General features: G+C 40.3%; 2 protein-coding genes across 2 annotated transcripts in view; both read right to left on the bottom strand.

Moving 5' to 3' along the window:
• Window positions 1-14,228, bottom strand: part of PARL (presenilin associated rhomboid like) — a 530,597-nt gene that overhangs the window by 324,142 nt on the left and 192,227 nt on the right. The window lies entirely within an intron of this gene.
• Window positions 6,986-13,671, bottom strand: AMER3 (APC membrane recruitment protein 3). Its single transcript, XM_060241898.1, has 2 exons — window positions 13,594-13,671; window positions 6,986-9,983 (listed from the first exon to the last, which is right to left on the bottom strand). Exon 2 carries the CDS (start codon window positions 9,960-9,962, stop codon window positions 7,017-7,019), a length of 2,946 nt encoding a protein of 981 aa, XP_060097881.1. The 5' UTR covers window positions 9,963-9,983; window positions 13,594-13,671; the 3' UTR covers window positions 6,986-7,016.

Raw genomic sequence — 14,228 nt, 5'->3', positions numbered from 1 at the left:
CATACGTTCATAGCTCACAACTTTAATGCCGTAGCTCACAAAGTAGAATTTTTGCTCACGAAACTCTGCGGTTTAGAGGGAACATTGCACCACATCGTAATGAAAGCTAGCTCCCTGCACAGTGAAAACTAGCACAGCAGGGAAAGAGCTAGGAAAGAACCCTTCTCCACAAACAAGTGGGTTTTGATGGCAACATTCAGCAAAGCATTTGGAAGCGGCCCAGGGTAAGTGGGGAGAGGACCATACCAAATCCTTTTTTATAATTGCTAGGAAAAAAATGAAAACAGGGCACTTCTTGAGGAGACACAGAACAGAAAGAATAAAAAAGTTGCAGCAGCTGAAGTTGAAGAGCCAAGTGACAGAAATAGGGCATAGGATAACATAATTTTCTCAACAAATAGCTCAGATTTTTGGCAGCATTTAAAAAGTTAAAAGAGAAGGAGAAAACAGACAGAGACTTCAAAATAGATGAGAAAGTGAAGATAAGAAACTGCAAAAGAAAGACGTCTCTTTCACATTTCCATTCTAAACACGGTGTTATCCATTGTTGGCCAAGTTCCAAGTAAAGCAATACAGGGACAGGAGTTTCATACAGCAAAATTCATTCCGTTAATGAGTTGTCTCTGAAACACTGGCCATTTTTGAACAAACAATCCCAGCTTCAAGTTTAGGGTAGTAAGGCCTGAATGTGCTGAGACAGAGGGGGGCGGGAATCTTGGGGTTTTAATGGATAGCTCAATGAAAGTGTCAACCCTGTGTGTTGCAGTAGTGACAAAGGCAAACTCTGTGTTAGAGATTATTAGGAAAGGGATCAAGAATAAAGTGAGCAACATTAGAATGCCCCTGTATAGATTTATGAGGTGGCTTCATCTGATATACTGTGTGCAGTTCTGGTCCACAAGAGGGCAACCAAGGTAATGAGGGTGCATCTTCCCCATGAGGAAAGGCTGAAGAGACTTTTCTATTTAGAAAAGAGACAACTTATGGGAGAAGTGTGTGTGTGTGTGTGTGTGTGTTTGAAGTGCTATCAAGTCACTTCAAATTTAAGGCAACCCTTTGAATTAATGTCCTCCAAAATGTCCTATTGTTAATAGCCTAGCTCAGGTCTCGCAAACTGAGGGCTGTGGCTTCCTTTATAAAGTCAATCCATCTCATGTTGTGTTTTTAGAGGTTTATAAAATTATTCATGGGGTAGAGAGAGTGAACAAAGAGAACATTTTCTCTGTCTCTAAAAATAATAACACTTGTGGGCATCCAATGAAGCCAATGTTTTCAAGATATGTACACTGTTTTCAAGAAATGCTTCTTTACACAAATCACTAAAATGTGGAATTTGCTGACAGAGGATGTAGTGATGGCCACAGATTACATTAAAAAGGGATTAGACATATTTATGGAAGATAAGTCTTTCAGTGGCTACTAGCCATGCTGACTAAAGGGAACCTCCACATTCAAAGGCAGTAAACCTCTGAATCCCAAGGTAAAAAGGCAACATCAGTGGAATGCTACTTTGCTTGCAGCTTACCTGAAGAAAAATCTAATGCCATTCTAACTGAATTTGTAGCACATTTTTTATTTTCCTGAGCTCTTTTTTTCCACTTTGGAAAATCTAATCCATTTTAAGTGCAACTTGTATTGTGGTCTTCTTTTCTCCTAATATTTTGTGCAACATTCTCAAGACATAATCTAAAATGTCTGGAAGAAATATGATAAGATCTGTGTTTCCATTTTGGCTCAAGATAGGATAAAGTACTCAGGTGACCAGTTCAGGCTGAGTTCTCTGATGAGTGTGAGAAGACTGCCAAAAAGTCACTTTTAACACCTGCTTGCTTGCCAAGCATCTGAGCTCATTATGTTAGAATGATGTGATACTTCATAAAGGCAAAATGACAACATGGATGCAGCCAATCCAACTGGTCTAATGAGTAACCAGCCAAAGAATCTCTGAGAAAGAGATGGTGCAATAAAGAGACAGTGTCCAGGAGAAAGAAGGGAAACTTAAGGCAGATCAACAGACTCTAATCTGGAGAACCAGGTTTGATTCCCCATTTCTCCACATGCAGACAGCTTTGGTTAGCCACAGTTTTCTCAGAGCTGTTATCTCAAGAGCAGTTCTCACAGAGCTTTCTTACATCTACTTCATAGGGTGTTGTGTGGAGAGGATGGGAAGGAGATTGTAAACCACTCTGAGACTCCAAGTGAAGGACAAGGGTATAAATCCAACTCTTCTTCTTCTCTTCCTCCTCCTTCTTCTTCTCCTTCTTGATGTGCACTTGGAAGCCAGTGCCATGAAATAAAAACTAGTAAGTATTCTTCAGATTACAACCTTCACATAGGGCCACGTCACATACTATTTATATACACACAAAACTCTCTGTATGGATCTACAAAATTTGCCATCATGGGTAAAAATAGGGTTGCCAGGTCTATGTTGGAAAATACCTGGAGACTTTGGGGGTGGACACAGGAGAGGGTGGGGTTTGGGAAGGGGAGGGGACTCATTGTAGTACAATGCCACAGAGAGCCAGTTTGGTGTAGTGGTTAAGTACACAGACTCTTATCTGGGAGAACCGGGTTTGATTCCCCACTCCTCCACTTGCACTTGCTGGAATGGCCTTGCATCAGCCATGGCTCTCGTAGGAGTTGTCCTTGAAAGGGCAGCTGCTGTAAGAGTTCTCTCAGCCCCACCTACCTCACAGGGTGTCTGTTGTGGGGGAGGGAGGTAAAGGAGATTGTGACCGCTCTGAGATTCAGAGTATAGGGCGGGATATAAATCCAATATCGTCTTCATCTTCCACCCCTCAAAGCAGCCATTTTCTCCAAGGGAGCTGATCTCTGCCAGCTGGAGATCAGTTGTAAAAACAGGAGATTCCTAGGTCCCACCTGGAGGCTGGCAACCCTAGGCAAAAGCAACAGCTACTATAATTCTCTAGGCTGGCAACATCACTTGCTTTGACAGGCAACCTCCTTCCTCTGATACCACTTAATACAGCAGTAGGAAAAAATGGGAGGGGCAAAACTGTATTTTGTTATGCTATAATGTCACTTCCAGCTGTATGGCAGGAAGTGATGGCACAATACCATGGGACACTCTAGGAGTCACCCAAAATTTCCATTCCTTGCATGCATTATCTTGTTCTTATTGCATTGCTTGTTGTAATCCAGTTTTTACATTTCTTATGACATCATGGCTTGTTCCCATTTCTTTTCTTTTTTTTAGATTTTGTAATTGTTATGTATGTGGACTCAAGTGAAGACTTTGGGTGTGCCTGCCGGGCTTATTGGAGTCATACGGACTGAGCGTGGGGGCTTGGGAACAAAGTGCTGCAGGATCCAAATCTCTGCAGCCCTAGACCAATCACAAGCTCCCACTGGTTTGAATGACCCAGTGATGTGCTTGCATGGGAATCCAGAGATGTATATAAGTTGGGCCGGTAGGCCCCCACCCTCAGTCTTGTAATGTAGCCTTACTTTATACCATGCCTATTAAAGAGCTTGTTATCACTCAACTGGCGACTCCTCCATGCATAGAACCCGCGGCCCGGCTGTTATTGGGCCTCCCAAGGTGGGGGCACATCCGGCCGGGCCTTCGGGCTCTGCACTGGCTTCCAATAACATACCGAGTCCGGTACAAGGTGCTGGTCATTACCTTTAAAGCCCTATATGGCCTGGGACCTGCCTACCTGAAGGACCGTCTCTCCCCACACGTTCCCCAGAGAGTACTGAGGTCTGGGACTCAAAACCTTCTCACCATCCCCGGGCCCAAGGAAGTCCGTCTCAAGACAACCAGAGACAGGGCCTTTTCTACAATGGCCCCCACATGGTGGAACCAGCTGCCAGAAGAGGTGAGGGCCCTGCGGGATCTTACTCAGTTCCGCAGGGCCTGTAAGACAACCCTCTTCCGGTTAGCTTATGCCGACTAGATAAATGTAGCTTATCAGATTTTAGTGAAATATACTGGATAGTTTTAATGTTAAGATTTTAAGGTTTTTAGGTTTTTTTAAATGTTTTGACTTTAAATGTATTAACTTTGTACCTTGTTTATTGTTTTGTCGTTGTTGTGAGCCGCCCTGAGCCACTTTCTGGGAAGGGAGGGATATAAATTATAGAATAAATAAATAAATAAATAAAATATATTATAGTAATCCATTTTGAGTTCCAGCAAGAAAGGTGGACTATAAATAAAGTAAATAGCAAAGGATACATAGCATCTGATTCACTTTCTACATTCTCTATAATTGTTAACAGGCTTAAAACTTTTCTGCAGCTTCAAAATCAGCTATCCAAATTGCGCCCTGGCCTACTTTGGTTCTCTTGTGTTTCTGGATCCTTGTGCCACCTTTTGTATAAGGCTTTACAGATGTAAACAAGCCATTCTCTGGTAGGCAGTATTTGTTGTGGGAAAATATTGAACTTTAACTGTGGAATTATAGAAAAGGGATGCTCTTACTTTGGTTACGCTTCACTTCCCCACTTCAATTCAAAGCCATTGAGTGTTCATAGTCTCACCATCTCTTGGACAAAACTTATTTTTCCTATAATAGTAATTCATGAGGTTATGAAATAGCATCCTTAGCACATCCTGACCTCTGCGCTTGCAATAACACCCTCAATGTGCACCAGTCTATCTGGGAATATGCTTTAGTCTCTCCCAGCACTGCCAGAGCATAGCAAAGCAGACTGGTAAATCGGTATCCATGGAAACATGCTCCTGCAATAACAGACAGGATAGCAAATCAATCGTTCTATTTTGAAAGAGAGCCATACCAACATCTCACATAATCAGACAGTCAGCATTTTGAAAACTAACCTTTTATCCATTTTATTTGAATAAAAATGTATTTTGGTCAATTTGGTGATATTATTCTACATAGCAAAGATGAGTGGGAAAGTCAGACAGTAACAGTGCAGTGACACAAAACTGGAAGGAACAATGTTTAATGAAATATAAAACTGTTTAATTTAGCATCTCTTTTTCCTTTCTGGGCACATGGAAGAAGACACTAAAAACATACAGACTGAGGCAACAGACCATCACCTTCCCTGACTCTTCCAAGCAGCAGGAGTGAGAGTAACATACTTTTTACTGCTGCTTTCTGTTGGGTGAGAGAGTTCTCAGAGCAGAAGATGAGAGGTACCACTTCTGCCATTTTCTTACCAGTGCTCTGTATAGGCAAATACCAGCTTTCACCCCTGTCTAGCTATAAATTGATACAGAGTATCAGAATGCTGGCCTAGGCATACCTTTTCTTTCAGATCCCAATTTTTTACTGATCTCCCTTCATACAGCTTTAACAGCAGCTTCCTCAGCTGGCATAACTTTATCACTATGACAAGAAAAGCTTTAGCTGCTGGGGGAGGGCGGGATATAAGAATAAATTTATTATTATTATTATTATTAGCAGATCACACTGCTGGAAAAGGCAAAGAAACACACCACACTTTCTTTCTTTCTGGTCAGTTGGCAACCCTTCATGTTACTTGGCTGTAAAATCCTAGGGATCACAAATGAGATTTCAAAAGACGAACTGGTGATCTCATGGGTGCCACATGGAGAAGGAACATGGGCATATGTGGGAACATGGGTGTATGTGGGAACGCAGTTTTTAAATATCAGTTGTCTAAAATATTTTCTCTTTTTTCTCTCTCTCATATATACGCAGTCACACCCTTGTTTTACTGCACTCCAAGTTAGAACATACTGTGAATAACTGTCAATTATGGGGCTATAAATGCCTTTCCTGAGTATTTCATTTAGCAACAGTGAGCTCATCTTCACCTTAGGGCTTTTTTCTGTGCTATTGGTAGGAGTAGATTTTTCAGCCTCACATTTCTCTGTGAGGTGTGAGATTATGCTCTGCCCTCCTCCCACCTCCATTATGGTACCAACCTCCAGTGTTTTTATTTAAAGAGAATAGATCTCAGCTTGAGAAATACTGTCAACAACAGCCACCGTGGAACTAATCAGGTTGAGGAAACCGTTGCTGCCATCTCAACAACCTCTTCCATGACTAATTAAATTAGAAAGATTGGATAAAATCTATACTTGTAATCAGCTCATGTGTTCGCTTCCGTTTCCAAAGATTTCCTGAAATGGTTTATTTCAGCAAAATGGCCAAACATACAAATCAAGATCACTTTCTCCATCATGGCAAGTCATCTCAAATGGATAGGACTGTTGTCCCAAATATCCGTTGTCCCAAACAAGGTACACCTTCTGCTTTCTCCTGTGCTGTTACTACTGAGGTCAGCCTGACCTAGACCTGCCTGTTTGTGATGGTGTGGGTGTAGGAGGCCAAGTGCCTTGCCTCTTGCACTGATGGCTGGGAATGATCCAAAATCATGACATTTTTCTCCAAGAAGCGAAATATGTATTTGATAACATGAAAGGCATCACTCAAGTGTGTGTTCTGCAGTGGGTATGTGCAACTGAGAGTCTGTGCATGTATCAGCGCTATGATCTGTGTTCATGTGGTAGAAAACTCTCACACTGCCATTCATATATTGTAAAATAATACACTGGCCTTCATCTTAGGCTGTGGTCAGGCTTTGTTGTGGTCTGGGTGTGCCTCAAAGTATGCTCAGGTGCTTATGCAAGTATCAGCAGTAATGTAAAAAAAAAAGCTGCAGAAAATAATCTGAAGATTTAGACCATGCAGCTTCAGTTCACGACAGCAAGGCCTTTTGAAAAATATTGCCTTGCAAGTCAGTTAAGATCAAATTTATAAGTGGCTGCTCATAGCCTAGCTTTCTCTGTGGTGGGCCCCATCTGGTGGTATGACCTACCTGATAAGGTCAGGATGGCTCCCACACTAGTATGATTCCACAAACTGGGTACAATTGAACATTTCAGGAGAACATTCTATGAAGGCAGTATTGTGGGAAGTTTAAATGTTTGTTGAAAGTTTGTAAATGATTTCTGCTGTATGTTTGCAATCTTTGTAATCAGCCCTGAGCCTAATAAACTAATAAACATATCAATAAATACAATTTCAGACTCACCATATGACAGCAAGTCATTCATAATTCTTCTCAGTCACAGCTTTCTCTTTGGTAGCATCCCCTGGAAGTGACACAGTGGCCACCTGTGGCAATACTTTCCATTGGAATTGGGAGTAATCACATGAAGGTGTGCTACTCACTGTAGTAGTATCATCTTGGGAATGTTTCTCCAGTGAACTGGTCCTTCTGCTGAGAGACTGTGAAAGGCTACAGGATGTGTTGGAACAAATGGAGCTGAAGAGTGGTAAAAATGTGGGTCTGAAAAGGTGAGCCATGGCAGTTGAGTTTGGAGTGTTGAGTTCAAACCTGAAATCCTTGATATAAGACAGGGCTTGATTATTCAACTGTGCATATTCAAAGGTTAGCTTGTTTTTTGCAATTGGACCCACAGAATTTGGGATACTTGAGTTTTTCTGATCTCCAGAATTAATTGGGCCTTCTTTTTGATTTTGAGGATAAAGAGGGCTAGCACTGATGTTTGTCTTCACATTATATTCACTTGGATAATAGATAGGAGGATCTTTGGGACTTGAAGCAATGCAGATACATTCACTTTGCAAAGGCAGCTGATTTCTCAATTGAACCTTCACAGTGGCTTGTTCACTCATTTCATTCCCAATGGGCTTGTCTTCCAAGTGCTTATTTTCACAACTGATCTTTAGGGAAGCAACCTGAGTGACACAATGTTCCAAAAGCTGCCCCATGCCAGTATCACTGTCCCTTGGCATCAGACTCATCATGTGACTTTGGGAATGGCTGAAATTCAGAGGTTCAATTGGCTTATCATATGCAATAGACCAGGGTTGATCCTTTGTTTCACTTTCATCTCCCATCTCAAGTGAATCTGGGGAGGTTGCAGCAGTCATATAAGAAGAACATGATTCTGCATCATGATTATCCAATATCAAAGTATTACCATTTGTTTGGCAATTTGGATTCAGTACTTCTAGGGATAGCACTTGAGTGCTGGGATTTATACATTCTTCTAAGAGAGATGTCTTCTCCATTTCTGATGAGCTTGTGAGTAAGTCATCCCAACTATCATCCAATCTCTGCAGGCTGCATGATGCACTGTTATCTGTTATGAGCCTGGAACATTCTTGAGCTGTGGTAAATGAAACAGGATCAGTTTCTTGATTTTCAGTTATCTCTGTGGAATACATCTGGCCTCCATTTTCACTGTTAGCTACAGATACCTCAATACTGTGTTTATTTCCCCCCAGAGCTGCTTCATTCATGCTCAGGCCCATGCTGGGTCTAGAGAGCATTGGCTCACTGTCCTTCACCTGCTGGGACTGAGTACTCTTGGGAAAGTCTTGGGGGGAAACCAGTCCTGGATTTTTCCGCAGCCAGTTGATAATCCCCATGGTCAGCGAGAGCTCTGTATCACAGAGTTTAAGCAAGCATTCTTTGCCTTTCCATGTACTGTGAAGAAACCCCTGACTAATGATGTCAACAGCTGGTTGAGAAGCCATGTTTTCTTCTGACCCTACATGAAAGCTGTAAATGGACAATGGTATTTCAATGGCTTTTTCTGAAATGCTTTCAGACATGCATATGTCATCATCTGGTACTGGGCTGATTTGGGCTTCATTAGGATCATAGAATAGCTCATAAAGGGCATCCCCACTATAACTGTCTCTTGGAAATCTACCTGGTACTTCAGGAGATTGATCTTCCCTTATTTCATCATCTTGTCCAGGAGAAAATGAATCATAGTATCCTTCATCACTGGTGGACATAGATTCCTGGTTGTCACTCTTTGGTGTCCCTGTATTTATGGAACTTTCTTTGGAAGAGTCAGGGGAAGAAAGTGGGTCAGATACAGAGGTATCAGTCTCCGTTGTTGACTTTCCCAACTCACTACTGGGTATTTTTAGTAGCTGCCTATCAAATAGCATCTTCTGATGCAGTTGCACGGATTTGTTGATGTTGTCCCAAAGTTTTGCAAAATCGGCTGCTTCATTTTGTGCTGGTGATGCAAGCTGTTCCACTCCCCCTTGAAAGGATCCTGTGGCAGGGTTCTCTTTCTGTTGAGATTGCCTCAGCAAGATTTCTTTGCTGACCTCTAGTTCCATATGAGCAGAGCTCTCATCTGCAAAAATCTCTCCACATCCAGTGAGAGAATCAAAGCTCTTTAAGGAAGCAATATCCTCACACAGAGCACTGGAGTACTCATAGGAGGACTCTGACAGCATCTCACCATCAGAAAAGTCTTGCGCCAAACAGTCAGCAGAAAAGTTTTCTCCAGCTTTGAAGAAATATTTAGTCAACCTGCCTGCCAGTTCTGTCTTGCCCCCTGGAAATGGTAGCCTTTTTTGCTTTTCTGACAACAAGGCAAGATTCTCTGGTTTGTTTTTTTTAATGTGAAATATGTCCCGGAAACCTTTTTTTGATCGCTTCAGGGAAATCCTCTTCCTAGGGAGACTTTTTGCAACAGCTGGCACAAAGGGCATCTGTGGCACAAAGTTTCTGTAATCAATCATTTGGTGACTGCCACTCAAAAAATGGCTTGAGCTGACCACAGATTCTTTCTTGCCACTTGAATGTTGAGTGTTCCCTAGCCCAGAAAAGCTGGCACTGTTGATGAGTCGCCCTTTATTTCTCCCAGGAGCTGCTGTCACCTCCTCCAAGATTTTGTTGCCATGGCTGTAGTCTTCAGTTTTGTCCATGCTTAGAACACAGTCATGGGTTTTGCTTTTCCGAACAGGTTTGTAGAAAGATTGTGGAAGTAACAGGTTGCTGTCATTAATTCCTGTCTTTGTGGATCTGTTGGATATTCTGTCATTTTCATCTGCAGCAAAACTTGCTTTTTGGACTTCAAATTCAGAACTGATCTCTTCCTTTCTGTCTGTTCCCACATTGCCCTTCTCTCTAGGACTCAAGCCCACCAACGGTAACCTGTCATGCGTTAGATGCATGCTAGATTTTATGAAGGTTTTCCCTCTTTTTAATTCCATGGTGTCTTGTTACATCAGGACCTACAAAACAGGAGAACACATATTTGAGAGTACTTCCATAAGAAGACCTGAAGACAATTACTCTGGGCCAAAAACTTTATCTCAGCAAATCTCACTGAAACAGGAAGCTATGAAATGAAATATCTATCTTATGATTAGCAAATACATCTTGGCTTTGCTCCTTGTGCCTAAAAGAATAAATGGAGAGGCATACAGTGACCCATGCTAATGTGGGAGGAACTGGTCATATACTGTTTGTTGATCCAATCAAGATGTTCATCATGGGCTAGCAGGATCAGGGGAGATTTCCCTCTCCATTGTGTTGCTGCAAAGAAACTTCAAGAACAGAATGGAGAGGGAAAATTCTGAATTACAAATTATTATGAAACCTGGAACAAACACCTCTCCAGGACTGAACAGGGACATTGGTTTTTTATCTCATTACATATACTAAACCCACTTTCATCAAGTATAGCTTGGTGAAAGTCCACAGCTTTCCAATGTATTTCTCTTTTAGAATAGTGTATCAGAATAATGTTTTTTGTATTGACATACTCAAATAATGGATATTGGCTGTTTATCTTATTATATATACTAACTCATCTTCCACTATATTTTAATGTATTCTTTTTTTCTAATAGCAAATTAGAATGAACTTACGTCCTCTTTTTAACCCAGAGCTAACATTACAACAAACTCTTATTTATTGCAAGTCACAGGATAGTAGTGACATAGACATCAATCTGCTATTCTTACATTTATTGCCTTGTGTTTGTTGTTTTAGCCCAGTCAACCCAAACTAGCAATCACCAGACCCTAACTTTTGATTCTTTTAATCTGCTAAAAAACATTTCCATGATTTCGCATACTAATTCACTGCCCACTTTTTCTTTGTTCTTACCATTCCATCCTATTGTCTGATGAAGTGTGCTTCTAGCACATGAAAGCTTACATTCTGAATTAAACTTTGTTGGTTTTAAAGGTGATACTTGACTCCTGCTTTGTTCTTTCAGGATCAGTAGGTCAATCTCTATCCTGCAGTCCCACTAGAGTAGATGGGAACAAATGTTATTCATAGTTCTGTTCTAGAGTTAACTGATTCCAGAATATGATCCAGATGCATCTGTTTGTGCTCATCTGCTTGTGCCTGTAAAATGAGCATTCATAAAGTTTAACCTACGGTACCAGCATTCCAGACTTAAGGTAAACTTTTTAAATTTCAAATAGTAATTTCCCTTACCAGCATCCCAGGCTAAAGGTAATATTTTTAAAAAAATCAGAATTATATATTTATGATTTTTCTCATAATATTGTTTCCTGTATACATTAATAGCTTCCTTGCTAGTTACCAGTTATGGCTTCTCTACCATTACTCCAATATTCATCTGTCTCCCCTTATCTAGCAACAATATGTTCATTATGGACTGACAGAGTCAAGAAAGATTTTGGATCTTCACCAGCACCTCTGTAGGAACACTTATGACACGGTTTGAAAATCCTAATTCTAGAATTACAGCACAGCATTGAGGAATTGATACAGACCTTTCCATGGGAGAACCACTTTGGTATAATCAGTATAATGTTGGACCAGAATTGCTTGAAGACATTGTCTATTGTTTTGCTTGTTGATTGGGTCAGTTATGCCATGGTCTTAACATGGCAATCCTAAATACAGTCACATCTTTCTAAGCCCTTTGACTTCAATGGACTTAGAAGGGTTTATCTCTGTTTAGGATTGCACTAATGGCTTTTGCACTACTGGGAGGAATGTGCAGTACAAATATTTAACAATGGTTTTCCATTGCATGCTACAGAATTACATTAAATTATCTAAATTAAATTACAATTTTTCAAGGTGCTAGGGCATGTTGATAGTAGCATGCAGGAGGCCAACTCTGTTCTTGTGTCTAAAACCTGACTTCATTATGCCTGGCCATAAGGACAAAACAGCAAATAGCAAGGCAGAAAGATTTAGAATTTCTTTATATGCTTTTTCTCAACCTTTATCTTATATTTCAGCATCAGTTTAATCAAAACATTTAATAATTTGTTTTCCATTGTTATTTTTACACACAGTATATTAAAGATGTAGTTTAACTGCCCTCTTCTCTCCCCCCCCCATCAAGTACACAAAGTAACTCCTAAAACTGTTGGGTTTTGCTGAAAAATTGTAAGAAAAATGGAATAGGGAAAAGGAACATTTTAACTTGGTGTTCACGATAAGAAACACTATGAAAAAAACAGCTTTGTAATATTAATTTGGAATTCCTGGGAAATTATTTAGATAAAGATTTGTAAGTATTTTCCATTTTAAATAATTTATGACAATATAGAATTCTTTATGGACTCATGCTGTATTCTTACATTGCAGATTCATAATTATGTCAGTTCTATTTCTTTAGTATAGGATGCAGGGATGCTATTAAATAACTACCAATCTTCTCACTATTTAAACTGGGCGCTCCAATAATAGCCTTTCTGTTCCCATAATAAAAAGGGAAAGATGGGGAAAGATGGCATGAGGGAATCATACTGGAAAGGGAAAATTATCTGGTTGTTTACAAAATATACTCCTGCAACCCAAGGTCCCAGATTTAAATTATCTTCTTAAAGCATCATTTTCTTTTTTCATCATCTCTGTTTAGCACTTGCCTCTCAAGGGTATAATAGCATCCTAATTTGAATATAATGTTAAATCAGTCCCTGATTTTCTCATGAGCAGGCCAAAATGTAAATCTTTATTACATTATATTCAGGATTAATACCCCCAGGAAAAATATTGGACATTTAAGCTATCTATATTTTTATATTAGACATATCTGTGTGTGTATACCTTTAATCTTTATAGCAAAGGGAAGTCTGAGTCTCAAATTAAGGAAAAGCAAATATGTCAAAATAAAGGTTGTTACATAGATTGAAAGGGCCTTCTTAATTATAAATCTTTAGTTTTGTTTGGAACAAATGGGCACATCAAGTGCTCATTTCCCCATATTTCTTGTACATGGCAGATACACTGCAATATGTCTTGATGATCAGCACAATGGATAGCTCCTCATTTCTATGATCAGCCTGCCATTTGAACAGTTACAGTAATTACTCTAACACAGCTATTGTGGCAGTAGGTGATTGGGAAAGGATTGTACACAGGAATGTGGAAAGGATTAATTTGCTCCATAACAATGTTTCATACATGCCAGAATTTGGCACCAGTAGTTTACGCAGCTCATTCTTCCCACCCCTCTCCCCCCCATGCCTGAAGCTGAAAAGATGTTGTAGTTTGAATTTTTCTACATTATATATAATAAAAGCAGAGCATCCAACACAGAGAGCAGCTCAGTCATTAGCTTCCCTCCAGAAGGGAAAGAGCTCAGCAAAAATCTTTGCAGTGTATTTGAGAGGAATCAGCACTTCATTATCCAGTCTGCTCTGCCTTCCCACAAACCGTTTACCCTGTCCACTTTCATCACCTTGTGCATGGAAAGAATATGCCAATAAAGATTTAGTATGTGAAAAAGAGCCACAAGAAGCTATTAGCCCAAAATACATAATAGTAATGAGACCAAAAAACTCCACACCACACCCTTGCACCAAAACACAGTGGCAAGCCAAGACAACAAAAGATCCTACTCACCACATTTAACCATCCCAGTAGCAGAAATCCTTCATATTATTTTCTTGGCACTGAGACTGCCTTTGCACAGAACCCCTTGTAATACATTTGAGACTCTAAGGGACTGTACTGTTTTTTCTCTTGGCTGTTTTGCTCCTCCCTGCTCCCTCCCTTCCCCCCTTCCACATCCTCCCCCTTCCCTAGCCTTTCAATCTTTTTCAGGTATTATACACCCTCCATAGACTTCAGGTTTCCACATATAGTCAGTTTTGGAACACAGAGGTTTCTCCTGGCCATCTCCTTAGTAAATAACTCCTGCTGGCAATCCAGCATTTTCTGAGTTTCTGCACTAAAGCATCTATGATTCTAGCAATTCACTGCAAATAGCAGATTTTGAAACATCCATACACATATCCCATGTGATTATATGACTGGTTTTCAAAGACAACAGTAACATGAACAGATACCTGTTTTTTTAACATACATCTTTACCAAGGTAACTAAGGAAACTAAGCAATGTCCCTTTTGAAAGTGTGATGGAAGGAAGCACAATGAAGCAACAAGACTGCCTTGTTTTTCCTGTGCAGATCTTGGAGGAAATTTCATACAAGAAGAGATGAGGAAAATAGGGGGAGGGAGAAGGCTTACTGTGAAAA

Source organism: Heteronotia binoei, chromosome 6, assembly GCF_032191835.1.
Source record: "Heteronotia binoei isolate CCM8104 ecotype False Entrance Well chromosome 6, APGP_CSIRO_Hbin_v1, whole genome shotgun sequence".
Taxonomy (NCBI): domain Eukaryota; kingdom Metazoa; phylum Chordata; class Lepidosauria; order Squamata; family Gekkonidae; genus Heteronotia; species Heteronotia binoei.
This window is presented reverse-complemented; position numbering and strand designations above follow the sequence as displayed.

What these genes read in the sequence shown, in the direction of transcription:
- AMER3 (XM_060241898.1), bottom strand. Translation starts at nt 9,962, where the DNA reads ATGGAATTAAAAAGAGGGAAAACCTTCATAAAATCTAGCATGCATCTA.